The sequence below is a fragment of the Thamnophis elegans genome, chromosome 12 (genome assembly GCF_009769535.1).
Source record: "Thamnophis elegans isolate rThaEle1 chromosome 12, rThaEle1.pri, whole genome shotgun sequence".
Taxonomy (NCBI): Eukaryota; Metazoa; Chordata; class Lepidosauria; order Squamata; family Colubridae; genus Thamnophis; species Thamnophis elegans.
Window position 1 is genome coordinate 15,694,602 of NC_045552.1, and position 27,734 is coordinate 15,722,335.

At 42.1% G+C, this 27,734-nt stretch overlaps 2 protein-coding genes and 1 non-coding gene across 5 annotated transcripts; 2 read left to right on the forward strand and 1 right to left on the reverse strand.

The window, feature by feature from the left end:
- Nucleotides 1–2,510: 2,510 nt before the first annotated feature.
- On the reverse strand, nt 2,511–10,250 carry TAF12 (TATA-box binding protein associated factor 12). 2 transcript variants are annotated; one of them, XM_032228506.1, is made up of 7 exons: nt 10,121–10,250; nt 7,911–8,002; nt 6,620–6,871; nt 6,249–6,326; nt 5,936–6,050; nt 3,992–4,080; nt 2,511–3,186 (listed from the first exon to the last, which is right to left on the reverse strand). In XM_032228506.1, the coding sequence occupies exons 2-7, from the start codon at nt 7,977–7,979 to the stop codon at nt 3,151–3,153; spliced, it is 639 nt and encodes a 212-aa protein (XP_032084397.1). In that variant the 5' UTR covers nt 7,980–8,002; nt 10,121–10,250; the 3' UTR covers nt 2,511–3,150. The 2 variants fall into 2 exon arrangements, with proteins under 2 accessions (XP_032084397.1, XP_032084396.1); XM_032228505.1 differs by lacking the exon at nt 7,911–8,002 and having other exon boundaries at nt 10,121–10,243.
- Nucleotides 10,251–10,385: 135 nt separating this feature from the next.
- On the forward strand, nt 10,386–24,719 carry LOC116516071 (transmembrane gamma-carboxyglutamic acid protein 1-like). 2 transcript variants are annotated; one of them, XM_032228446.1, is made up of 5 exons: nt 10,386–10,516; nt 14,824–14,950; nt 20,631–20,665; nt 21,392–21,552; nt 22,800–24,719. In XM_032228446.1, exons 3-5 carry the CDS (start codon nt 20,656–20,658, stop codon nt 23,301–23,303), a joined length of 675 nt encoding a protein of 224 aa, XP_032084337.1. In that variant the 5' UTR covers nt 10,386–10,516; nt 14,824–14,950; nt 20,631–20,655; the 3' UTR covers nt 23,304–24,719. The 2 variants fall into 2 exon arrangements, with proteins under 2 accessions (XP_032084337.1, XP_032084336.1); XM_032228445.1 differs by lacking the exon at nt 10,386–10,516 and adding an exon at nt 12,099–12,528.
- On the forward strand, nt 12,269–12,409 carry LOC116516278. The gene has a single exon (XR_004256337.1). It is a non-coding gene; the product is annotated as a U11 spliceosomal RNA (small nuclear RNA).
- Nucleotides 24,720–27,734: the final 3,015 nt, after the last annotated feature.

Consider the following 27,734-nt stretch of genomic DNA (forward strand, 5'->3'; position numbering starts at 1 on the left):
AAGTCCATGATGGGGAACGTATGGCACACGTACTACAGGTGGCACACAGAGCCCTCCTCTGCGGGCAAACGAGCCCTTGTCCCAGCTGAGCTCCACTGCGCATGCACACAGGTCTCCCGCCAGCCAGCTGGTTTTTCAGTCTATGCGCAGGAGGTGGGATGCATGCAGGAGTCACACATGCATATGTGGAGAGAACCTGGGGGGTCGTGCTGCATGCGTGTGGGTGGGGGAGCACAAGGGGTTTTGTGCGCATGCACAGATCAGGGCGCATGGGGAGGTCACACATGCATTGCATTATGGGTGTGCGTGAGACAAAAAGGTTAGCCAATACAATATATTGTCCTTGATATACTTGTTTAACATATTCTTATACTGCTTCAAAATTTGCTGTGTCTGATTCTCCAGTGAAGTGTCAGCTTGAAATATGACAAGACATAAGCATTATCTAACGAACTCAGTACCATACAGTATATCGCTTTCTAATCTGACTGGTAAGCAACTCATTTACTCCAGTTTAGGTATTTTGCAGACTTAACAAGTTAAAACATGTTTAATCCCACAGGGATGCAATAATGATGTAAATAGATTTCAACTTTTAAGGGCTAAGAATTTGATTTGGGGGGGAGGGGAGAACCTGTTGTTGTTTCCTGGAATACCAAATGACAACTATAAAATATTCGACCAGGCATAAAGAGGAGGGAGTTTTTTCCATGCTTCTTATTGGTAATGAATTTAGCTTTCAGTAACAAAGAATATAGACACTAAAGACAGTGAAACTGATGTTATTTCCAATTCCTACGTTCCAGATCTATGCAGATTACATTGGACAGTGCGGCTTTTAAAAGACAAATGGAATTACAAGTTGTTGGTATCAGGATTAGGAGAAACTGATTCTGAAGTATGGTATTTGTTGTCACAACAGTAACTTTTAAGTACCCATAATTTCACCTTACGTTGGTTTTGCAGGTGCATTTAAAATAAACAGTCCATTTCAGGGTATGGGTGCAGCCCACGCACATATGTATCAGTGACATGGCTGCCCATTAGAAGTGGTGGGAGTTCCATCTTAATACACCTGGCTGAAGGAAAACAGATTAAATGTACTAATTTAAATCCATTCAGTGGTTATTCCATCTTCCTTTCTTAAATCATCTTTTCTCAATTAAAACAAAAAATCCAAAGAATGCACTAGAAGCTGGACTATGAATGTGGCATTCTACAGCTTCCATTAAATCCCATAAACAAGCAAGTGTACATCAGCAGCCCTGCATGAAAATATCTCCTGTATCACATGGAAATGTCTCCACCGATAATAGCTCCTGATCAGGGCCAAAAACTGGGTGCAGGTCAGTGGCTAATCCCAGAGGCAAAACGATGAAAGGACCCAGGAAGATGGGCAGCTTTAACAACAAGAGAGATAGAACATAAGTCTATGTGTCGATGTTGGTTAAAGCAGTGGTTCTCAACCCTGGCAACTTCCCTATTGTGATGGCTGGGAAATTCTGGGAATTGAATTAAATACATCTTTTAAGTTGCCAAGGTTGAGAAACACTGGGTTAAAGAGGTGGAGTGGATCTTGAGAAGATACATCTCCAATCCCCTTTGTGAAGTTCCAAATTATTTCTAGTCTGCTCATTATTTCTCAATTCTGTAGCTTCTGTGGATTAAATGAGAGCTAATATCCCTTCTACGCCAAGCATTACTCTGAGAAAAGGGAAGATAGGAATATAAGAATAATGTTTCACACTATCCATAGCTGGATTTCCTTAGTAGGAGAAGCATTGTGGCCTTCCCAGCTTGTTAGTGTCATTTTCTTATTCAAAGCACTCAGTAATTGTGGTTGTCACCTTGGCATAATTCACGAGACACCTTAGAAAAGCAGATACATAGGGTATTCATTTATTTGTTACATTTTCAACTAGTGGAAACTTTACACAAGTCCTTCTGTTAAAAGTCCCTGCTGGATGGGCTCAAGGCAAAGCTGATGCAGTCAGAACTTATATTAGAGAGAACAAGAGACAATGAGGATGGGGAGCCCAAATCAATGGCTGTTTCCTCAATTCAGAGAGTATTGGCCAAGCACCCCCTCGGCTGCTCTAATGTAGCTTATCACGTGTGAAGTTGGGATGGGGGGGGGGGGGGCGTGTTACACACTTTCTGCAAGTGTCTGCTTCAGAAACAACCTTCCCCTCCCAGAAGCAGTGAAGTTGTTTTCACAATGCACAAATATCTGAAGCAGCAAATACTTCTACGCCAGTAAAATGCTGGATGTCAAAGTGTGCTTTTAAGAATTCAGAACCTTCCTGGGAAGAGTGTGCCAGCATCTGGTCAAAAGGTGTATTTCACTCACTCTTACAGGAGAAGGGGGAAAAAAAGAGAAAAGAACCAACCACAGATTGTACCAAAAACCTCTGGAGGCGAAGAAGGGTGAGCGATCCCAACTCCCCAGCCGTTTGTCAGAAAGACTATATTATCTTGGGAACAAATAAGGCGGCTTAACCATGCCTGCAGACTGTTTTTTTTTTTTTAATTTGATTTTGTAGTTCAAGTCTTGTTTCTACTGCATTTTTACAGGGCTCGTGGTACAAAAAGAATTCAACTTTTCCCCAACGCCATCCTGAGGGTTAAATTAAAAAAAAAAAAAGGAATCTGCTTTCAACTGAAGCGCCTGTCAATACTGCGGTCTGCTTTTGAGACCCATCATTCATTTTTCTGAAAGAAGTCCAAATACCGTAAATAGCAATATTACAAGTAAGGGGGGGCGGGAATGGAAAAAAAATCATCTATGGCCACTTCTAATACTGTTCTCAAAAATAGCAAAATATTTTAATCCCTTGGACAATCGTGGATACCATAGTATCACTTAGGAGGAGGAAAATAAAAGTCTTATGCTCCGAGATAAGTTCCTTTGGGGGAATAGGGGTGAAGAGACCTATTGATGGTTGGCAGATCTTCTCTAATAACCCTTTATTGCTGCACTGTGAAAGTATACGCTTCCCTGTGAAGCACTGCAAAAAAATAAAAATAAAAAAAATATTCCATAGATGAACTCAAGGGTACTCCACAGCTTCAGAGGCAGACTTTTCTTTTTTCTCATAGAAGAGTCTTTTTTCTTCTTCTTCCTTTTAATTTCTCTGTCTTTTCCCAGAGTTATTTCTTGGTTGTTTTGCGGATCAATGCCATTCTCTGAAAAGGAGGGTGGGGAGAAAGACAGCGTGAAGATGGGTCTCTTGATGTAATGGAAGTTGTGGATGACCTTGGGGGATGAGGGGAAGATATGTGTGGACAACTTCCATTAGTCTTGATAAGTTAAACTAAAAGGTAAATGTAAAGGTTCCCCTCGCACATATATACTAGTCATTCCTGACTCTAGGGGGCAGTGCTCATCTCCGTTTCAAAGCCAAAGAGCCAGTGCTTTCAAAGACGTCTCCATGGTCATGTGGCCGGCATGACTAAACACCAAAGGTGCATGGAACACTGTTACCTTCCCACCAAAGGTGGTTCCTATTTTTCTACTTGCATTTTTGTGTGCTTTCGAACTGCGAGATTGGCAGAAGCTGGGACAAGTAACGGGAGCTCACTCCGTTATGTGGCGCTAGGAATTTGAACCAGAGGCCAAATAGTAATTTAAGGATAGGCAGCTCTGGTTTAGAACCACACTCCCCCAAATTTTTCTCTTTTAATAAATAGAACTGCAATGATTTAAGTGGGAAAAAGAGTGCTGCTCAGAAGATACTGGTTTTTTTATACTTAAATCATATAAGCAATTAAGGAAAGGCATGGGGGCATCGTGCATCATGATTTTTACAAAAGCTAAGGTGGAATTGGAACAATATAAATGGGGCATGAAATCTCAACTGGTCAGCAAGCTCTATTTTTCATTTGAGATATTCCCTTTTCTTGCCATTTATCATTGGTTTTCATGGAGCAGAAAGTATCTGCTCCACATCACATCATTTCACTTAGGTGGGAGGGGAGAAGCAATCCTTACCTGTTTGTGAGCTTCTGTAGTGCAGGCTTTTTTATATGGCCTGATTTCTTCAGAGCCAAAACCTGGGATCCACATGTTCCACTGGCGTTCTGGGGGCAGCAACAACATCAGGGTGGGTTCGTGGAGGCGAAATGAAATCATAAGCAGAAGACGATTTGAACCAGGGATAAAAAAACAGGCAAGAGAAGCAGATTCAGTCATTTAGAAAGCAATGCATTAATACTTCACTATATCACAGTTCCCCAACCTTTCCAGAGAGGGGTGGTGGTGGTGGTTCTGTGCAAGTGTTGTGTGTGTGTGTGCACATGAATGCCCCTCATGCAAATGGTGTGCGTGTGCATCCGCTCACCTGCTGCTCATTGAAGTGGATGTGCGTGCATGCATGCTCGCTGTTTCTGTAGTCCAATTACAAACAGCTCATGGCCCACTAGTGGGCTGTGGCCCAGAGGTTGGGGACCCCTGCACTATATCATTGAGAAATACATGCTTTTGCAGTAATCTTGACTCTTCCCCCTTCCCCCCCACCGCCCTTTTTTTATATCTCTTCTGGCAAACCTGAGAGGCACCTCATAAAAGATTCCCAAAGATCTTAAATCTTTCCCATATGGGCCTTGCATTCGGGGCTGGCAGGTGAGTGGCAAAAGATAAGCTTGCACACAAAGACAGGAAAAATGCCCAAATATGGGAGGAAATCCACTGCCTCCATTCTCTGTCTATCGGCTCGTCACAAGAGACACCATCCAGACAGAAACCCAATACTTTTACTGTTGCCTTTATTACATTTGTGTTGTATTTGTGCTGATAAATAAATAAATATATTTATAAAATAAATAAATATATAAATATATAAATATATATTTATTTATATATATTTATATTTATATATTTAGGTCTTTGGTTATTCGGGTTTTCTCCCATGTAAAATTGGAAGTGTCTTGGCAACACTTTATATATTTATATTTATATATGTGTGTGTGTGTGTGTGTCTGTGTCTGTCTGTGTGTGTGTATGTATTGTTTTCGTAGATTTTCACGCCAACCAATCCATTTAAAGCAACAAAGTCAACATTCCACACACCTTCATCTATTTTTATAGAAAAATGGCAGCTTTGATCACGCTTTGCTTGGATAAGCAAAAAGCCAAAGGCACTAGCCTGAAGATGACAAGTGTGATCTCGTCGAAACATTGCCAAGATACTGTCAATCTTACACTGGAAAAGATCCAAATACGCCAAGACCTGTATGTATGTATGTATATAAATGGGTGTGTGTCAGTAGTGGGTTGCTCTCGGTTCGGCCCGGATTGGGCAAACCGGTAGTAGTGGTGGGAGGCTCCGCTCTCCTGCCCAGACATTTCTACGCATGCGCAGAAGCTGTGCGCGCCCCCGGACCGGTAGTAAAAATATTGGCAACCCACAACTGGTATGCGTATGTGGGTGGGTGCGTTCCAGCATAACTCTGGAATGCCTCAAGCAATTTCAACCAAACCTGGAGATGATTTACTCTCTGGAAAAAATACTGTGGGGGTAAGACACACCTAGCACCCCTCGAGGGTGTGTGTTCTGTTAAGCTACAGCCTGTTGTGCCTTAAAATGGCTTCTGCTGTACAGCGCAGTGGAGTTGCCATGGTAATAGCTTCACAGTTACTCCACAAGGGGGTTCCCTTTGGTAAGGGGGGAAATCCAACATTAGAAATTATGTTTGGTTTAGGGATAGATTATGGAGAAAATCTTTCTATATAGTCACTAAGTGTCAAAAATAACTTGATGGCAATAGAATCAACATAACTGGAGCGGAAAGTTTGCAGTTTGTCTCTGCAATGTAACCCAGGAGGAAACGCTGCAGGTATAGACAAAACCAGGTTATGGACAAAATAATCCAAAACAACTGATAAGTTAAACTGGCAACTATCATAAATAGACACATGTTACATCTTTGCACTGACCAAGATGCAGCTGGACATCCTTTACTTCCAAAGTGTTAGACTTGCGATGCCTTGCCAGCTGGCAGGCAGCGGTCACCACGCTTTCAATGAAGTCGTCAGCAATCTGCAGCAACATCTGTGAAAATGGAATTCAGCATCAGTAAGAATGGCGGAGGTCACCAACACTTTGCTTTGGAAGGTTATTCTCCGGGACAATTCAAGGTACTGAATTGGCATTCTTCATGCCCCCAAAGAGAAAAATTAGAAGGAATAAAATGGCATATTTTAACCAAGGAGATGTTTGGGATGCTCATTTTAGCTAAGGTGTGCCTACCTCCTCCACATCTTCATCCAGCTGCTCATTTGGATCCACTTCTCTAACCAGATCCTGCAGTTTCTTCTTTGTTAATATCTATAGAAAATATCAGCACATTTTATCCGGTTGATTTTGCCATAGTCACTTCTGTGCAGTTAAGATCAAAAGATCTTGCTTCAGGAGCACTTCCAGTCAGCAACATATAAGACGGTGCCCCTAAGGGGAACCTCTAAAGCAGAGGTGGGGAACTATGGCCATTTTAGAACTTTTGAACTTTGGAAGTCCACAAGTCATAAACGAGCCATAATTCCTCACCCCTGCTCTAAAGCAACCTCCCCTCCCCCAGCCCTCCAGATGTGCTGACTGCATCTCACATCATGGCCAATTACCTGATTACTTTCAGGACTGAGGCGCCCTCCACTGCTGGGGGTCCCAGGCATCTTTGCCACAGAGGTATTGTTTGCCATGGAAGTATGAGGAGGAGTATTGCCTGCTTCTGGTTTGATTGAAGAAAAGTTTGATAAATTGATCAAGGTAGATGGACCAAACTGGTTCATAATCTGCTGAGCTTTAGCCTTGAGGTCATAGAGCTTATCCAGATCGTGCTTCTTTTTTGGATTATGTGGTCCCAAACCAATCAGCTAGAAGAAGAAACAGACCTCAAAGTTAGAAACCAGGTGGCAGAATTGAAATGTCAGTACCTTGGGCATGTTAACTGAGTTCAGGAACCTTTTACTAATGAAAGCAACGTATCAATGAAAATATAGCCAGTATTGTAAATAGCCCTAGGGTTTTTTCCTGAGCTGTGAGTTATTGAATGTAGTACATTAATTCAGCTCAGACTATAATTAGTTTAACACTGCAACTTGTAACACCACGTCAAGACCAAACCATGCTGTACATGTACAATCAAAAATAGCAAGTTCAATATCATGTTTATTACTGAACAAGGTTCAGATAGAATAATACACAAAATATTTAGAAGATTACAATGTTAATTTTCCATTCTTATCATCATGCATTTATTTTGCTCAACACTTATTTTGCTCAACACACTGACAAAAAGACAATGATATTCTTTTGGGGGTGAGATTCTCATCCAGAACTGCTTTCAATATAATCAAATATTTCTTGTCAAGGTAGAATACAACTGCCATTAAAAGGAGCTGGCTATGAAAGAGAGAAAAAGTATGGAGCTCAAAGCCAGAATAAACTTTAGATTTTTCTTCAATCTCACCTATTTGAAAGCTTCACAATTTAGGTCTGTTGCACAGTAAGTAGGTCCAATCCAATCTATCATTCCTGGATTAACTGTTGCCCTAAAAACCAAGTTGATTCTTCTGGATAGAGGCTATTTATAAAACATTCCATGGCTCCAACAAGAATGAAATGCTAGAACGCAGAGAGATTGATAGAATAATAAAGCAACCCTAAGTTCTAATCTGTACAAGGACTCAGAAGAGAGATTTCAGTCACATATTCAAGGCCTGAATTAAGAAATAGCACACAGATCGTATTATATTCTGTTAATAAACTGGAAAGCAATATATTCTTGCAAAGCTTGTTTGCCATCAGATTTCAATCTCTGCACATGATTAAAATGAACAAATCACAAACCTGCAGCTTTTCATCATGATGCTAGCATGCCATGCTAAGGTCACTTCAAGCCAATTTACTTACAGCTATCTGAGTATCTAGATCTTTAATTACATCAGAAACTGCTGTGGGGCCATTGAACGGAGAGGCCATTTTCAAAAGAAAAAAAAATGTTCCTGCAAGTAAATAGTCAGAATTAACCTCCATAACAGTTCTTCCCTGGTTGTGAATACTTATACAATTTTTTTAGAACATTGTGTTCCTGCCTCCAGCCTGAAAAAGAATAAGAGACTTTGACATGCAACAAAGCACCACAACACAGGATGTTCTCCCCTTGTGTCTCCTTTAAAACTGGTCTTATAATTTTGCAGGTTATTGTTCCAGACATTTTGTCAACCCAAGTCAAGGTGACAAGGTATTATCACTGACAGGGCAAGCATGAGCTTACAGAAATCAAAGCAGTAGTTACCAAAAGGAGCTCCGATGTTCATCAAATGATTAAGAGCCCAAAATGACTAAACAGCTTTGATTTGGTTCTAAGTGGTTACTATTCATGGGTTTCATGTATTGTTTAATTACAGTAGTGGCCAAAATTGTGGAAACCTTTTGGAAAAAGTGTATTTTCTAAAACTAACTAATAACACTTTTTTGGGGGGAGTAGTACCATAAAATTATATATCAATGGAAAGATAATTTAATCAAGAATGTAATGCAATGAAGGATTTATGAAAGATTTGCTATCAGAATAGCAGTTATAAAGAAGAAAAGTGAAATGAGATATGCAAAAATTATTACCAGTTAGTTACCAGTCAGTTACTACTTAGTTGGGTAAACTTTAGCATGAATTACAGCGTTACGATGTCTTCCCATGGAGTGAACCAAGTGTTTTAGTTCTACACCTGTTATGTGAAACCAAGATTGAATGATTGCTTCTTAACTGGGTTTTATTGCTAGGTTGTTTCTGACTAACAAGTTTCTTTAGTGGGCTCCACAGATTTTCAATTGGGTTAAGGTGTGGGCTATTCCCAGGCCATTCCAGCAGTAGAATATGATTATCTTGAAACTCAAAAAAAAAGTGGTGTTATTAGCCATCAAACCTCAAAAATACACTTTTCCCAAAAGGTTTCCACACTTTTGTTGTATTTAAGTACAATGACAATAATGATTATACTTATAATTATCAACTACCACAAAATACCCATACCAATAACGCACTCACAGACAATAATGTATTATTTTTTTTCAAAATACATTAAAAAAGGACAAAAGGTGACATAGAGGTGTTTGAAAACCAAAATAACATCTAGGAAAGTGGGGGCTCTTGCTGTCAAGAGGAAGTCTCTATAAGAGAGCCAGAATGCTATGGAGGCAGTATTGGGCTGGCGGTACCTGGCATTTTAATTCATTCAATTTATACTCCACCTATCTCACTAGCCAAAGTAACAATAGATAATAGAGTAGAATTCTTTATTGGCCAAGTGTGATTGGACACAAAAGGAATTTGTTTTTGGTCCATATGCTCTCAGTGTACATAAAAGAAAAGATACGTTCATCATGAGTCATAGGATACAAATAAGCAATCAGGAAACAATCAATGTCGAAAGGATACAGCAACAAGTTACAGTCCTGCAGTCATAAGTGGGAGGAGATGAGAGATAGGAACGATGAGAAGACTAATAGTAATAAAAAATGCAGCCTTAGTGAATGGTTTGACAGTGGCGAGGGAATTATTTGTTTAGCAGAGTGATGGCATTTGAGGGGAAAACTATCCTTATGTCTAGTTGTCTTAGTGTGCAGTGCTCTGAAGCGTCGTTTTGAGGGTGGGAGTTGAAACAATTTATGTCCAGGATGTGAGAGGTGTGTAGATATTTTCACAGCCCTCTTTTTGACTCGTGCAGTATACAGATCCTCAATGGAAGGCAGATTGGAAGCAGTTGTTTTTTCTGCAGTCCTAACTATCCTCTGAAGTCTGTCTCTGTCTCTGTCTTGTTGGGTTGCAGAGCCAAACCAGACAGATACAGAGGTGCAGATGACAGACTCAATAGCTGTATGTATGTGGATAAGTTACAGCCCACACCCACCCACCTCAGGCCAGCCTACCCCGAAGAGTTGTTGTGTAGGGGAGAGTCCTTGGGTTATACTTAAGATATGGCGCCCACGCCGAACACTAAAGAGCAAATAGGCATCTCTGGACTCCTTCCCTCCGTCGCCTTGTCTTAGTTTAAGCGGAGTTTCATCCCGGCCATCCCTCGGTCTCTATCACGGCCCGTTCCCTCCCTCTCCCCCTTACTTACCGGCGCTTCAGCCGCCTAGCTTCTCATATCGTTCCCGCTCCCTCGGAACAGCCGCCGCCGCCACCAGCCGCCTTCGCCGTCAGCGGGTTCTCCGCCGACATAACACTTCCGGGGTCACGACCGCGAAGCCACGGAAGTACGGGAAACTCCCTTTTTCTCAGCCCGCGCGCCAACCGGCCTGCTCACACCCACCAATCGGGACGTCCCTTTCTGTCTTTCGTCCGTTGGGCGGGTCTGGCTGTGACTGCGCAAGCGCCAACTCCGGACGACGCTGATTGGGAGTTGTAGTCCGTAAGGCGAGGAATAATAAAGCTCTTTCTCTGTTAGGTTAGAGCTCGCAGCACGTGCCTGTCCAGGCGAACCGTAGATTTAAGGGGTTCCTTTGTGCAGCCTAAGGTTAGTTATTTTGGGTGAACTGACTTCTTTTGGTTAGTTTTTGGTTTCTTTGGTTACTCTTCAGCGCATTGGGCCGACTCGGAAATGGATTCCATTCAGTTCGCAGTCCCAAAGGGGCTTTTTCAGGAGGCAACTGGACTTTCTTGGGTTTTTTTCCTTTTCTTTTGAAGACGTTTCGCTTCTCATCCAAGAAGCTTCTTCAGCTCTGACGTGATAGTGGGAAATGGAAGGATTTATATTCCCTGCAGACAACGGGACATTTGCATCCTTTTAGAGGGTCAACATGGGATGACTGAGAATCTCTGCAGACTTTTAGCTATACAATTTAGTATGAAGACCTTTTGAATAGTGTGGGAGTAGGAATGGATTTCCAGAGGGAGGGAAATTGCAGACTACAGGAACCATTTGCACCACTCAGGTGACCCTGAGGACACAGATAAACCTGCAAGTGCTTCAGTGACTCCTCTAAAAGGATGCAAATGACCAGCTGTCTGCAAGAAGTATAAATCCTTCCATTCCTCACTATCCCATCAGAGTGGAAGAAGCTTCTTGGGTGAGAAGCAAAACATCTTCAAAAGAAAAGCCAAGAAAGTCCAGTTGCCTCCTGAAAAAAAAAACACCTTTGGGACAACTATGTCCTTGGATGGCTGAGAATCTCTACAGACATTCAGTTCGCAGGCTAAGCATTTTGTGTGAACAGAGCAGAGAGAAGGATGAGGGAAAACCAATGGGTTTTGCACTAATATCTTGGAAAGGGAAATAAATACTTGTATCCCTCAAATATAATCCTCGATTTGGAGAAGGGAGATTGGGGTTCCAATGCCAAATGAGCTAGAACTTTGTTTGCACGACCCATTGAATCGCAAACTAAGGTGAGCCCCTTTGGGTTGTGCAGCCCAGGCACACCATGATCGGTTTATGGTGCAGCCAGCCATTGGAATCTTAAAAAGCGGAGCTCATTCAGCTATGAGTCAGCATATTATGCGGATGTAGCCAGCAATGGTGTATTAACCTTTAAGCAGATTAAGCACGTACTTAGGGCAGCAGGCCCAAAGGGGGCCCCACAAAGTTGAGAAAGAAAGAAAAAACCAATGAAGATTTCTACAGTATGTACAAAGGAGGGGGGGGGGGCTGACTAAGATTTGTCAGTGTTTAGAGCATCAGTGAGCCTTAATCCACCACTGGGAGCCAGGCTCTGCATTTGGGCTGATTTGAGGTTTAATTCGGAAGGTCTCTGTGCATTAAAGTTAAGGCCGACTTTCAATTGGAAGGAAAAACCAGGAAACAAATAATAAACGAACCAGCTTTACTTGGAAAGGAATTGCCTTGTACTTCGGTGGAATTGGTTTAGTCCAGCAAAGGTACTTTATTGTTTCAGTCCGGGCTGGTGCACCTATCAACTGAAGTTAATTAGCAAAGCTAATTAATCCCCTTAATTACCAAAGCTAATTAATCCCCTCTGCTTCCTGCGTTAAATTTGCCTTTGACAAGGTCTGTCTTGAGCACGGAAAACTAAACTCCCGGGCTTTCTACCCAGAATTCTGCGCGTTAATTTGCATATCGGCTAGAAAAAAAGGAGACATGTTTGCTCTATTTTAAAATGGAATCGGATTTGGAACCGTCGTGAGGGCGGTTATGAAGTCAAACCTCCTCGGAGTTGACTGGGATGGCTGTAGTTGGGTGGCTTCCATCGCTGTGACCTGAAGAGGCGTGATGGATCAATGGCAGCGGCGCTCGCGGAGCGCGCGCTTAAAAAAGGGCTTCTGCTGTGTTTAGCACACGGAGAGGGGTGGCTACGGCTTTCTCCTTCCCGTGCGGAATCGCTATCAAGAGATTTCGGAAGCATAATTTTTGCGAATGGGGTAGCTGGTAACCGCTTGTTCCGGCTCCCCGTCTTAAGGCTGTGGAATAATAATAGTTTCGGACTAGTCCTATTTTGCGGATTCTTACGTTCGCTTTGTCCGCTGAAAGAGGAACCGTGGGAAAAAAGCGCCAAAGGTTGAAGGGAAAAGGTAAGGCTGGCCTCCGAGCATGAGGACGTTGTTGTCCGGTGACGTGCGTAAGGTTGCAAAGCGGCGGGCTGAGCTGAACAGTAGCGATTCTTTGCGGAGCTTCCTTGTCACTCCTAGGACCGAGTTAGAGGCACTGGCGGAATCTCAGATTGTTGTTGGGGGCAATATGCTGACTCTGTAAACCGCTTAGAGAGGGCTGAAAGCCCTATGAAGCGGTATATAAGTCTAACTGCTATTGCTATTGCTAATCTCACCCAGGAGTAGCACTGAAAAAAGTGACTTCTAATTGGTCCTCCTGCTTGGAAGATCTTGAAAAGTGACTGTAGCACTGCTTCTCACCCTTATGACTGCCGAAAGTTATTCAGAATAGAACTGGGAAGTACCTTCGAGATCTTCTAGTCCAACCCCCTGCTCAAGCAGGAGACCCTGTACCGTTTCAGAGACGTGACTGTCCAGTGTCCTCTTTAAAATATCCAGTGATGAAGCTACCAAAACTTCTGACGATAAGCTGTTCCCACTGGTTAGTTGTTCTCCCGATTAACAGTGTTAAAAGTAACAACTAGCCCTCACGATTACCATTGTAGCAGCATCCCCACAATCATATGATTAAAAATTTAGGTGCCTGGCACCTGTCACATCATTAGGACATATGCAGTGTCCTAGGGTCCCATGGTCACCATTTCCAATCGTCCCAGTTGGCTTCTGACAAAGTCAACAAGTCATATTATGACTGCATCTGTGTGAACATTAAGCTAGATTGGACTTGGTTAGTACTTGTATTAGAGACCACAAGGGTGTTCTTGGGCTGTAGACTAGTCTGAGGAATTTGGGGGGGGGGATTCCTGAGGGAGCAAATGACTTCTCTATGTTGGCCATCGGATGCTGTCATCAGGAGGTGAGCTTGATTCAAAAGTGTTTTTTAGTTTTATTTTATGGGACAAGCCCTGCCTTTGTAGAAAGCGCTTGAATCTGGGTTAGGATGTATTTGCCAGTTCCTGAGCTCAAGGAAGGCTTTCTTCTGAAATACAGCATCACCGCAGTAAACCTCACAGTGTAAGAAGAGGTTGTAAATGGAATGGAATAATCACTCAATTACTTCTTTGAAAAAAAAAAACCACCTGGGTGTTTTCCTTTGTTGTTGACTAATGCTGGCTAGGGCTGTAAGGAACTAGTTGAACCATATATAACTGTTACTTGTAAAGCAGGGTGCATGATATATAGTGCTAGAATCCTTGAGGGATCCCCCTATCTCATATCATTTATATACCAATTCCTATCATCAGTCCTGCAAACTTTCCAGGAACAAAACTGAGAAAGTATTTGCTTGCATTTAGAATAGAATAAATAGAATAGAATAGAATAGAATAGAATTCTTTATTGGCCAAGTGTGATTGGACACACAAGGAATTTTTCTTTGGTGCATCTGCTCTCAGTGTACATTAAAAAAAAGATACATTCACCACAAATTATAAGGTACAATACAATGATAGTCATAGGATACAAATAAGCAATCAAATCATACTAGGAAACAATGAGTATAAATTGTGAGGATACAAATAACAAAGTTGCAGTCATAAGTGGGAGGAGATGGGTGATAGGAACGATGAGAAGACCAATAGTAATAGTAATGCAGACTTGGTGAATAGTTTGGCAGTGTTGAGAGAATGATTCGTTTAGCAGGGTGATGGCGTTTGGGAAAAAACCTGTCCTTGTGTCTATTTGTTCTGGTGTGCAGTACCCTAAAGCATCGCTTTGAGGGTAGGAGTTGAAACAATTTATGTCCAGGATGTGAGGGGTCTGTGGATATTTTCACAGCCCTCTTTTTGACTCATGCAATATACAGGTCCTCAAGGGAAGGCAGATTGGTAGTGATTGTTTTTTCTGCAGTTCTAATTATCCGTTGAAGTCTGTATCTGTCTTGTTTGGTTGCAGAGCCAAACCAGACAGTTATGGAGGTGCAGAAGACAAACTCAATAATTCCTCTGTAGAACAGAATCAGCAGCTCCTTGGACAGTTTGAGCTTCCTTTTTAGTGGAGTTTTTGGAAAACTTATCTTCAAAGGAAAGGAACTCAGATCTTTGCCTAAACTCTGAAACCACCATTCCCGCTGCCTCCTGCCCTTAACTGAATTGAAAGCACAAACTGCCATACAGTCTATGGAGAGAACGGAGAAGAAGGGGTTACTGTCCTGAACCTATCAGAATAAGACTGGGTGGGGCTATGGCCTCTTCTCTAACAGCTTTTCCTCCCATATCCACCACACTTTTACAGCTTGGCTTTCCTTTCTTCCCCCAGCATTAGGAATTACAGGGTGGAGTTAATTTTTGGAATGACGCGTGCGCAGAGCCAGCTTTCCCAAAGGGTTCGAGCTGTAAAGGACTAGTTGAAGTGCCGAAGCCATCTGTAAAGGCAAAAAAAGAAGGTGAGTTTGGGTTTAACAGGCGCCTAAGTCGGCGGGGGACTGCATGGAAGAGGGAACGAGCGTCTTTCAATCTGTGGGGAAACCAATTGTTCTTACATGGCGGATTTGGAGTGGCTGTAAGAAAGTTTTCGGAAGGCTTGGATTAGCCGCGCTGAGCCAAGGGACAGTAGTGGTTAACCTGGTTGTGAAAATCCAGCCCTCTTTTGGCAATAAGTTCAATCAATGTTAGGAAGCCAAACCGTGGTGAGAAGCTGCAGTTTGAGGATCTGGAAAAGCGTTCGGGACAGGAAGTGCATGCCAATAGATCTAGTTGTAAATTATTCTTAATACAAAGATTAATTTTCAAGCAGGCGCGGCGAAATGTAGGGGAATGCCTAGGCTTTATCCGTTCTCTTGAGCTGCGAACTTCATTCATCCTGATGAAGTGACATTTAAAAAAACAATTTCCCTTGATTTCTCTGCTCTTGTTAATCGCTCACTTCGTTGCCTTCCAACCCTGCCAAGTTAAGCAGGAAATTCTCTCCATTGTGTCTTCTTGTTTCTTCACGCAGCTTCCGTGTTGGTTGGTAGTGAGGGGAATAGCAGTCCAACAGAAAAATATTCTGCTGGGAAAAGCTGTTTCACTTTAGTTTTTTATTTATCATACTGTTTGTTCCAGTTCATACATGGAGGTGGTGTTATTGTTCTTTTTTATTATTTTATTGTTATTAAATAATATTAAATTATTATTAAATTATAAAATATTTTATGTATTACTTTTTATTATATTATTGGTATTTTTTTATTCATTGTTGTTGGTCTTCGTGGCGTTTGTTAACAATAGGCTGCATTTTTTGTAAACTACCGTAATAATAGATCTTTGCTGGCTACATCAAATGCTTCAAACCAGTCTCAGAATTTTCAGATGTGTTAATGTGTTGGTATTGAATGGAATGGAATAGAAATGGAATTGAATAGAAATAGAATAGAATAGAATAGAATAGAATAGAGTAGAATTCTTCATTGGCCAAGTGTAATTGGACAACAAGGAATTTGTCTTTGGTGCACATGCTCTCAGTGTACATAAAGAAAAATAAAATAGAATGCATTCATCAAGAATCATAAAATACAACACTTAGTGATAGTCGTAGGTTACTAATAACCAATCATATTATACTGGGAAACAAAACAATATACATTTTAAAGATACAAGCAACATGGTTATAGTCATAAGTGGAAAGAGATAGGTACTAGGAAGGAAGAGAATAATAATAATAATACAGTCTTAGTAGATAATTTGACAGTGTTGTGTGGATTAGTTGTTTAGCAGAGTGATGGCATTTGGGGAAAAAACTGTCCTTGCGTCTAGTTGTTGTGGTGTGCAGTGCCCTATAGCATCGTTTGAAGATAGAAACAATTTATGTCTAGAATGTGAGGGGGTCAGTAAATATTTTCACAGCCCTCTTTTTTTTGTAATCAATGACAGCAGTTCTTACAAGCTATGATTTATTTATGTCAGTATCCATGTACATTATGTACTTTGAATCAAAGGACATGCGTGTCTTTACTTGTTTCTCTTTAAAATTCAAGAAACATGTTAAAGTTGCTTAAGCATTTGTGTTTTGTACTGTGAAACAGGACTAAAATAGATGGGCGATGTGTAAGAGAAAATATCTCTATACATCAAATTCAACAGATAATTACACTTGAGGGAGGTATATATCTTGTAATGTGGTTTTAGGATGTTTTCTGTATTTTGAGCATTTAAGCCTGCTCAATAGAGATCAGGCTCTAAATCTCAATATAGATAAATTTCTTTTAAAAAAAGAAATCTTTTTAAAAAGTTTTAAAAATAGGTGTTACATTTCAGTTGCAAAACAATTGTGGTTTTACACACAATAAATTCCTAGAAATAATTTGGAAATCCAATCAGTTCCATATTATGAGAAAATGGCTATTGTTAAATCAAAGTTAAACTTGTACTCTCAGTATTATATTTTATTCTCTTCACATATACTCACTATATACAATTTATGTACACTGAATCTTATTGGATGACTTTGAACTATTCATTCTCAGAGAGAATGTGCCATGCCAGTTATAAAATGACAGGGTCCAACAATTTAAACATTTTAGTAATAATTCTACAATTTGTTCTATTGGTCCTTAGCTGTCCCTATTCCTAAGCCTTGGCTAATGAATGCCCCAGGAGTTATCTAATACACATTTCATTTGCTGCAGGCCTTCTCTATTTCTAACTTTTAGCTGAGGTCTGCAACTTGCCTAAAACTTGTTACTTTTATCAGCTTTCTAACTACCCACAATTGTTACAAGCTTTACAGATGCATATTTCCTGTGGACAAGCATTCTTTGTTCTTGCCAGACAGACTCCACAATTAGAGTCTTCCTGATTTACTTTCAAGTGTGTGCCAGAGGTGGTATTTAGCAGGTTCTGACCAGTTCTGGAGAACCTGTAGTGGAAATTTTGAGTACCGTATATACTCGAGTATAAGCCGACCCGAATATAAGCCGAGGCACCTAATTTTACCCCAAAAAGCTGGAAAAGTTATTGACTCGAGTATAAGCCTAGGGTGGGAAATGCAGCAGCTACCGGTAAATTTCAAAAATAAAAATAGATACCAATAATGTTTTTGAATAAATAAATATTTTTAATTTATAAATAAATAACTAGCTCTGTAAGTGGAAAAGAGGGTCAATAAAAACAATATGGTATCAACAATAACTTTAAATGTACAAAAACCTTAGCTCATTCAGCAACCAAGCTAAAACATAAGAGTTAAAATCCTTCAAAACTGGATTCCTCCTCATCATCTGTATGTCCAAACAGCTTCAGCATTAGCTAGTGTGAGGTTATCAGCATAGACATTGTCATCATCACTGAGTTCGCAGTCATCACCATCAGAGCTGTCGTTCTCCCACCCTCATACACTCCTTCTTTCTTTCTCTCTTCCCTCCTCTGGATTCAATGGGATTTTTAGAAAATCCACACTCCTGTGCACACACTTCTTCTTTCTTTCTTTCTTCCCTCCTCTGGATTCAATGGGGTTTAGGAAATCTCCCACCCTCATACACTCCTTCTTTCTTTCTCTCTTCCCTCCTCTGGATTCAATGGGATTTTTAGAAAATCCACACTCCTGTGCACACACTTCTTCTTTCTTTCTTTCTTCCCTCCTCTGGATTCAATGGGGTTTAGGAAATCTCCCACCCTCATACACTCCTTCTTTCTTTCTCTCTTCCCTCCTCTGGATTCAATGGGATTTTTAGAAAATCCACACTCCTGTGCACACACTCCCTCTTTCTTTCTCTCTTCTTTATAGCTAAATTTGATACCATTAAAAATTAAATAGGATTAAAATCTGTGGTTTATAATTTACCAGTTGTGTCCACCCCACTCCTTTCACCAGCGTTAGCCCGCTGCACCAAGGGGGACACGTAAGAGGAAGGGGAAAATACAAGAGTGCACGCGGCAACCTCGACGTCTAAGTGGGCAAGTTCACAGCATGCGCGCCTGCACGTCTGAGACAGGGCATAAAAAGGGGAAAAAAGGCTGATTGGACCCAGCTCTGTTTGGGGCGCAGGCGTGGCGCGGCAGCAGTTTTTCAGGCTGCTCCCAGATGGGATTGTAAACCCCTTCTACACCCTGGCTCCTCCTCTTTCTTTCTTTCTTTTTTTCTTTCTTTGAAAGAGAAGCCCAAATTAGCCAAAGGGGGGAAAGCGAGCGAGCAAGGGACCCCAGGAAACTAGACTCGCTTGGCTGGACTACGTACGCTCCTTGGCTTAGTTGCTTTCCACGCGCCTGTTAATATATTCAAGGAAACAAACCGCGGCAGTTTTCCCCAAGGGCAATGCCGAAGAGCAGAGCCCGGAGAAAAACCAAGGAAGTCACGGAGGGCATTTGCCACTTTCTCTAGAAGGTGATACGAGCTTCCCTTTCGAATGGGAAGGGACGGGGGGGTTGGCTGGGCTCTTCCCAGCAGGAAAGGGGGTTGTTTGAAACATTGGGACCGGGGGAGGGGTTGGTTTTGTTTTGTTTTGAAAGGAAATCTCAACCTGTTACAATCGTCCTTCCCAAATGAGCCGAGGAGGACAGCGGTGAAAAGTTTTCTCCAACATTTAGGGGAAAGTCGCGAGCAGCATTGCCCTCACAACTGAGGGGAAAAAACCCGCCCTCTTCCCCTTCCAGGTTTTCTTTAAAAGCAGGCAGCGCTCCTTGGCCGCAGGGCTTCACAGGGACCCTTTCCCCCTCCCACTGCTTCGCTCGCTCGCTCGCTTTCCCCCCTTTGGCTAATACAATCCCCCTCCCTTCCCATCTGGGAGCAGCCTGAAAAAACTGCTGGCAGGTATGCGGTTCCTAGGTCAGCGGCGCGTGGGATCAAACTAGGAAGAAACTGGAGGTGGGGGGGAGCAGTTTGAGAGACTATGGAGAATATGGACTTCAGAGGTGGACCAGAAAGAGGTCCCGACAAAGATCCGAGGCTGAATTCGGCAGTGTTTATGGATCAGGGTCAGCCCCACCAGCTGGCGACAGGAGAGCAGAGAGGAGCGGACGGAGCAGAAGCAGCCCCAGGGCTCCGCTGCCGCTCCCCGCATTTTCTGGACAGGGATCCCTTGGAGAGGGGATTCCTTCCTGCGAGACCCCGTCCACAAAATGCAGGGAGCGGCAGCGGAGCCCCGGGGCTGCTTCTGCTGCGTCCGCTGGACTGTGGGGCTTGGAAGGGGGCGGGAAGAGCGGCGGGGTGGCGGTGGCCGGCGGTGGCAGGCTGGTTCGCCTCCTCCTCCTCCAACAGGCAACAGCACTGCCGGATCCAGTTGTAGACTCGAGTATAAGCCGAGGCGGCTTTTTTCAGCCCAAAAAGTGGGCTGAAAAACTCGGCTTATACTCGAGTATATACGGTAGTTTCTGAGAACCGGTAAATGCCGGTTCTATTCTCTGCCTCCTGTGTCCCAGCTGATCGGGAGGAAATGGGGATTTTGCAGTAAATCTTCCCCTGGAGTGGGGAAATCTGACAGGTGTGAACTCTATACAATAAGGTTTCAATTAAGATAGTTTCTTTACATTTATTTTCATTGTACTATTACTATCTGGCTGAACTGGTCCAGCAAAATATTGAATTTCTGAATTCCCAGTTTATGTTAGGAAATGGTAAGTGTGGTTTATATTTCCTCTTTCTTAAGCTACTCTTCTTCAGCTATGATTCTGAGTTGTTGAGAAATGTCAGTATCCTCTTTTAATATCAAGAGGAAATTTTCTTTTTGTCTTTTGCCAGAAACTTCAAAGAGTGAGTTCTTCTTATATATTTATTTAGTAACTTATATAAGTAGCAATCCTTCATCTATTAAACTAAGGTGTTGGTATCCATTTGAAATAAAAAACTGCAATTGAAACAAGATTATCCAGAAAATTGTTATCCAGGAACTACTTAAAGGGCTTAATGGAAATCATTAATCATTTCAGAAGTGAAACAGACTTGACAAAAGCATAGCATAGATTGTTTTTATTTCTAAAATGAAAATATGATGTTATGTAGATAGTCATATTAAATGAAATGTTCAAAAATAGAACGATAAGATCTGCATTATCAGAAGAGATAAACCTGTAATCCGATTTGTACCACTTAATATTTCTTGATTTAAAACTGTTTTATTCCATTAACAAAAGTTGTTTCTCTTTTCCTTTCAGCACTTTCTAGAGAAAAGTGTTAAACATGAATAGTGGTAAGTGCATATTATCTATCTGTGCGCCATAATAAAACTTACCATTCACTTTGAAAAATGTGTAACGCTGTATAAGTCCCTTTTTAACTCTGTGGGTGAAATATTTTTTTTGCATGTCCATTGCCCAACTTGTGTGTGTGTGTGTGTGTGTGTGTGTGTGTGTGTGTGTGTGTGTACACACATACAATATATCACAGAAGTGAGTACACCCCCTCACATTTTGTAAACATTTAAGTATATCTTGCTAGCAGTTTAGACATTAAGGGCTGTGTGTTGCATTAATTGAGGGGACAGCACATTTACACTGTTATGCAAGCTGAATACTCACTACTTTACATTGTAGCCAAGTGTCATTTCTTCAGTGTTGTCCCATGAAAAGATATCCTTAAATATTTACAAAATGTGGGGGGGGGGGTGTAGTCACTTCTGTGGGGTGTGTGTGTGTGTGTGTGTGTGTATGTATCAGTTTCCCCATTCTGACAATGCAACCTGATGAGAATTGCATCATTGTTTTAATGATGCAATCATATTTTAACATAATGAGAGGGAGGGTCTGCCAAGTCCTGCCTTAGCATTTGGCCAGCACAGTTGCCCCTGACATGAGTGATGTCGAGCTGGCCAGAACTAATATTGCTGCCAAATGTACATCTTCATGGTGCAGAATATTATTATCCTGAACATAAATTTCTCAACTTGTAAGTACTAGTAAATCCTTGTTTTCTGCAGTATTCCTCGTAGAGGCTAAGGCCAATTCTGTCTTAAAAAGATACCCACGGGCGAATGGACTTTTGGAAGAACTTAAAAAAGGAAACATTGAGCGTGAATGTTATGAAGAACGCTGTGATAAAGAAGAGGCAAGAGAAGCATTTGAAAACGATGAAAAGACAGTAAGTTACCTACTAAAAAAATACAAAACATTCTTCACATATTTATCTAACATTTTTTCGTATAATACATGATTCTACATTAGAGCTATGGCATATTTTGTGTTCTTATCTTAAAAGAATGAGGCTAGAAAATAACTATAAATATGAAATTTTAGATTTTGGACCTAGATGATCCTTACTCTGAGTCAGTTCCTTTTTGCTGAATCATTCCAGAATGATCTTTCAGCAGACCTACAAGATCTCATCATGTGACTATTTTTATTCAGCTATTTTTATTATAACATGGACAAGATGAACTTGTTCAACTTGTCCCAAATTTGAGATACCAAATTTCAATTCCTCCTTTTAGAGATTACCGTATTTTTTGGGCTGCAAACGCACCGGAGTATAAGACGCACCTTAGTTTTTGGGGAGGAAAGTAAGAAAAAACATATTCTGCCTTTGCCTACCAGCTTCCATGGTATTCATCTGGCTAGCGTCCTGTCATTATGTGAGAGAGTTGAGGGGATGTTTGGAAACAAACTGTAATTGCTGTGTGAGCAACCAAGGAAGGACACAACAAGGAACCTGGGCATGGCTTGTTCGTACTAAAGCTGCATGATGTGCTGATACCTGAAACTAAAACTGAAAGTGAAACTTCTTTCCTCTGCCGAACTACCACTTTGGAAAACCTGCATTTGGTATTGTATATTTCCTTAATGTGTTGTGTTATATAGAAAGAGAAGTTATTGAATCCTGCTGAATCAGTTACTTGTGTGCACTCTCTCAATGTGATTGCTGCTGCAAACTCTGACACGTCCTTGTAGCAAATAGAGAACAGGCAGGTCAGCTTTAGCACATTATTGCAGCCTGATTCAGCATGAGCAGCTGATTGGCGGGTGGATCGGCCTCCTGGAATACCCCCAATCATCTATTCCAGCTGCAGGGATTGCCACAGACCATTGCCTCCTCCGTGCTTTGCGTTTTTGGCTACATTCGGTGTATAAGACGCACCCAAATTTTCACCCTCTTTTAGGAGGGGGGAAAGTACATCTTACACCTTGAAAAATGCAGTAATTTGTAAAAAGGAACTCATTTTTTCTTAGTCCTGCCCTGTTTTCTTTGTTTCAAATCCTTCTAGTCCACTTGTCATTCAAACATACTGCAATAAACTAAATACAAAAATCAAAGCTTAATGACAAACAACCATCATTGTAGTACCAGTAGGTAAAAATGGATCATAATAACCCATTGTTCACTTTTTTTAGGCAGAATTTTGGAAAGACTACACCAATGGACTCTATGGAGGGAGCAACACAGGACAGAACTGGTACCCATTTTACCTAACGTTTCCTCTAGTCATTGGCCTTTTGGTGGTGGTCCTTATTATATTTGTCACATGGAGATGCCTGTTCCAAAAAACCGCACACCGGCAGTCCATGTACATGCAGAGCAGAAGCAGGGAAGATACAGACGACAGAGCCATTCCTGATGGGAGAAATCCTATCCTTCCGTCATTCAGCATTCTTCATTCTCCCCAAGAAGAAATGTTTGAAGGCAGTGGGCGCTCCCCAGTGTACCTGAGCTACACAGAGAGGCCTATGGGCTTCTTACCAATCGAGATGTCACACTGTGAACCGCCACCATCCTACGAGGAAGTTGCTGGCGAAAGTAGCACACCCAGAAATGAATCTGCATGTCATTTGGATCCCCCTCCTCAGTACGAGGACATTGTGAATAGCATTTCAGTGCCTCGGGTCAACATCAAATGAAAGAGAAGGATTCCCTTTGTGGAAGCAAATGAACCCTAACACTTTTTAGCACTTTATTGCAGCTTGATGTTTCAGAGATTTTTGTATTATGCCAATTCTTATTCTCTAAATTTGGCTTGTTTGGTGAGGATCCCTGCACTTGGGGAAACAAAATAGTCTTCAGCGTAACTACTATATTAACCCTAGGTATGGCATTATTGTTGTGGCATACTTTTTTCTACTATTGAAAGTGGTGCTAATCAATGGCTCAATTATCAAAATGAATTGTCTATGCAGATGGCAAAACAGGACATTTTATCTAGGTTCAGAAATTAAGGAGAATCTGTCTTGATTTCAGTGATGAAATTCAATTTTTTTAATTACCGGTTCTGTAGACGTGATTTGGTGGGCGAGGTAGGGGAAGGATACTGCAAAATCCCCATTTCCTCCCCACTCGGGGGCCAGCCAGAGGTGGTATTTGCCGGTTCTCCGAACTACTCAAAATTTCCACTACCGGTTCTCCAGAACCTGCTGAATTTCACTCCTGCTTGATTTCTATTTCAATGGGGAACCTCCACGGAATAGCAAGACTGTAGACTAAACTAGGAAGTCAAGAAAAGATCGCGAAGACAAAGGTGAACCACTTCTCTGTTGCTGTCAAGAAAACGACATAAATGTATCCATGAAATCAGAAGTCAAGTCGGGCTCGAAAAAGACGTAACCTTGAAGAAAATTGATTGCAGCAAGAAATGCTGACAATTTCCCTCTCAAAATAAGCATTTTTTGGAAACCTTGTATAGCAAAAACAAGCAAATCATTTAGTAGGAATAGTCAGGTTTGTCTCTAAAATATTCTACTTGTTACAAGGATCACTCATTAAAACTGATATGTTGATGATTAACTATATTCAATCCCAATATATTTTGATTCTTCAGAAGAGTGTTAAAGAAGTTTTCTAATGCTTTGATCTATATATTTATATTTCCACCTTAAAGACTATGATTTTGGAGACTATGTTCTCTTTTGACTGGCATCATTCTAATGACAATGCCTTCTTCTCCTCAGTCATTTGTGCAAAGAGTATGAAGGCTTGTAGAAGAGTAATCACACTGGTTTGCATCTCAGTAAGAGCTGTAAAGTCTTTATTTTCCCAATGAAGCTTTCTTCCAAAACCATTTACATAAAATGAGTGAATGCTTTAGGCAGCCAGAGTCATTGGAATGACATCAGCCAACTCCTCCAGTTTAAATAACGCCTGAACAGTGTTAGAAGTCAGTATTAATATCATTTTCCTTTGTGTAATAACAATATACTAGAGCAGGGGTGTCGAACTCGAGGTCCGTGGGCTAAATGTGGCCTGCAATCGGTAGTGAAATTCAAATTGTTTTACTGCTGGTTCTGTGGGTGTGGCTTGGTGGGCATGGCAGGAGAAGGATACTGCAAAATCTCCATTCCCACCCCACTTTGGGGCCAGCAAGAAGTGGTATTTGTTGATTCTCCGAACTACTCAAATTTTCCGCTACCGGTTTTCCAGAACCTGTCAGAACCTGCTGAATTTCACCCCTGTCCGCAAGGTTAGATCTCGCCCATGAAGCCACCCTGGAAACAGTGAAGGACTAACCCGGCGCATCTACAACCTGGTGGCAGCCATCTGGGCCAGAACGCAGTTGGCCTTAGATCCGCGGGGCCACCTGAAGCCAGCAATTGGTGGCCCTCTGGGCGCATATAGAGAGCACACACGGGGCCTGGCATTCCCTGGGGACCGTCTTGCAGGCTGACTGCGTTCTGAGCGCTTCCCTTTCATCTAGGACACGTGCTTGCCGCTTCCTGTGTGCATGCCGGCCAAGGTGGCGAGGCAGTCTCTCGCTGGCTCCAGGTTGGCGGTGTGGGCCAGATCTAAGGCGGACCATGTCCCGGCCCGGATGGCTACAGCAAATTGTAGATCACGCACCAGCACCTCCATGCCCCACTTGCCAGCCTGCCCTTGCAGTCTGCGAGGCTTCCTTTTCACTGGGACCACCCTCCCATTATTGGAAAACCACGGCCGCCATCAGCATGGCCCCTGACAACCCTGCCAGTCTCTCCCCCCTCCCCTCGGAGGAAGGAAGGAAGAAACAGAGAATTGTTATGTCAATGTATTTTGATTTATATAGATTCTTACATTGTTCATTATGCAGTAATTCTTTTGAAATAAATAATTGCCTTCCAACAGATCAGATAGTGGAACATGCAATCTTTTCAGTTTTTACATTTGAGCTTACGTTGATTATTAACGTGAGCAAAATGAAACGTTCCATCAGGCTATAACAGTAGCATTATTTTGAATACTTCTAAATCCATGGTGGCAAACCTATGTCACATGAGCCAGAGGTGGCATGGAGAGCCTTTTCTGTGGGCACGCCAGCCATCTCCCCAGCCCAGCTCCACTGCACATTCACGCACGCTTCCCGCCGGCCAGCTGGTCTCCGGGTCTCTGCTGCGCATGCGTGGGCAGTGGGGACGCATGCGTGGGGGGCACTCTCATTGCATGGGGGGGTGCGTTCATGTGCGCCCCTCCCCTGCACCCCTGGAAGCCAAAAATGATTTTGGGCCTGTAAGGCCTCTTGCACCAACCTGGAAGCCAAAAATGGGTGCCCCCCCCCGCATGTGCATAAGATGTGCATGCATGGACGGGGGGGGGGGGACACTTGCATTGCATGTTGGGAGAGGTGCGAGCGCTTTGGGCACTTGGCACCAAAACATTTCACCATCCCTGTTCTAAATGCTTCTAAATTTTCTAAGGACCAATAAACTCTAGAAGCCATTTGTTTTGTCTACCACTGTTTGACTCTCCAACAACTTGTTTAGTCAAAACGTAACAATTTTATTGCAGTATTAAATATTTTACATGTATGGTTTACAATTTAAATTATGCCACTTTAAAACATTTGGGGCAACTTCATATCCTAAATAAAGCTATTGAAAACATGAGTGTCTTGATTCTTTTTTGCTAAAGGTTTCTTTTGCAAGTCTTGTTAGTTCTGTTTTAAATCAAAAAGTTGCAATAAGATGCTGCGGGCTAAGATTAATCAAAGTAAAATATCAAAACACTGGTGTGTCACATTGTCAATACCTTTTCAAAATAATATTGTACATTCTTCTCTAGTCTGCACGTTCATATTTGGCTTCAACTGGCATAGAGTACACTGATATTGGTAAGGCCAGCAAATTCTAACAGCCCTTTATTTTATTTATTTGATGAATACAAAAGTAGGAGAAAAGCTAACATGACCATTACAGCTTATTTCTGGACTGATAATTAGATGTCCTATAAATCAGTGGTCACCAACTGGTGGTCTGTGGACCACTGGTGGTCCACAGGAAAATTTTGGTGGTCTGCAGAAAAATTATTTGCATTTTTTTATATTGCACTAAATCAGGGGTCCTCAAACTATGGCCCTTGGGCCGGATACGTGCAATGAACGCTTGTGCTGCTGCAGAGAGTCTCTGCCTTCCTGGTATTTTTGTGTGGGTTGGAGAGGGGAAAAAATTCCGACTTGGGGTCTGCTTCAGCCTCCTGGTGTGGGGCTTTGGGCAAAGGCTGGAGAGAAGCGCTGCTAGTGGCAAAGAGCCGGAGGGCCTCGTTCCAGTGGGACTGAATCATGGTCTGGAATTGGCTGGCCATCTCAGCCTACTGAGTTTCCAGGCACCAGTACCTGGCCTTGCACTCACGCAGGTCTTCCCTCTGCTTGGAAAGCCTATGCTCGTAGTCCTCAGTGGAGGTGCTTCTGCTGAGCCTCCTCCTCCTCCTCCTCAGTCAGATCCAATCTGAACTGAGCTGTTTTGCCAAACTCTTCTCATCGTGGCTGCTTTGCTCCCACAACTGCTATCTGTTGGGGCCCTAAGGAGCCTGGGCGGGCAGGCGAGGAGTGGCGAGTAGAGGCTGGCAAGGCGCCCCTCAACCTGAGTGAAATTGAGTTGGCCACGCCAACCCAGTCACAGGACCACCTAGCCATGCCCACCTAGCCGGTCCTTAGGCAGAACATATTAGTGGTCAATGGGATTTTAAAATATGAATTTAGTGGTCCCAGGGGTCCAAAAGGTTGGTGACCCCTGCTATAAATTATTTATCAGCATAACACTGGAAGGCAGGGAATAAGGCAAATCTTATTTTAAGGAACTGGAGAGGAATAAGATAATCTGTTTAAAGTATTACATGACATGCTTTGTTAATTACTGCAATATGTAGTAATTCAACATATGAACATCACTAAACCCATGCATTTGAAGTTTTTCTTAAAAACAATGATTTATGCCACCTGTTTCTGGGGTGTTGGTGAATTGCAGTAACCAGAAGTGTTGACTTTATTATCAGGATTCCCAGGAATTAAACAGGAGCTGAAAACTATAAATTATGTACGTCCCATAGGATGCTTATAAATTAAATGCTTATAATAGTAAGGCTATGCAATG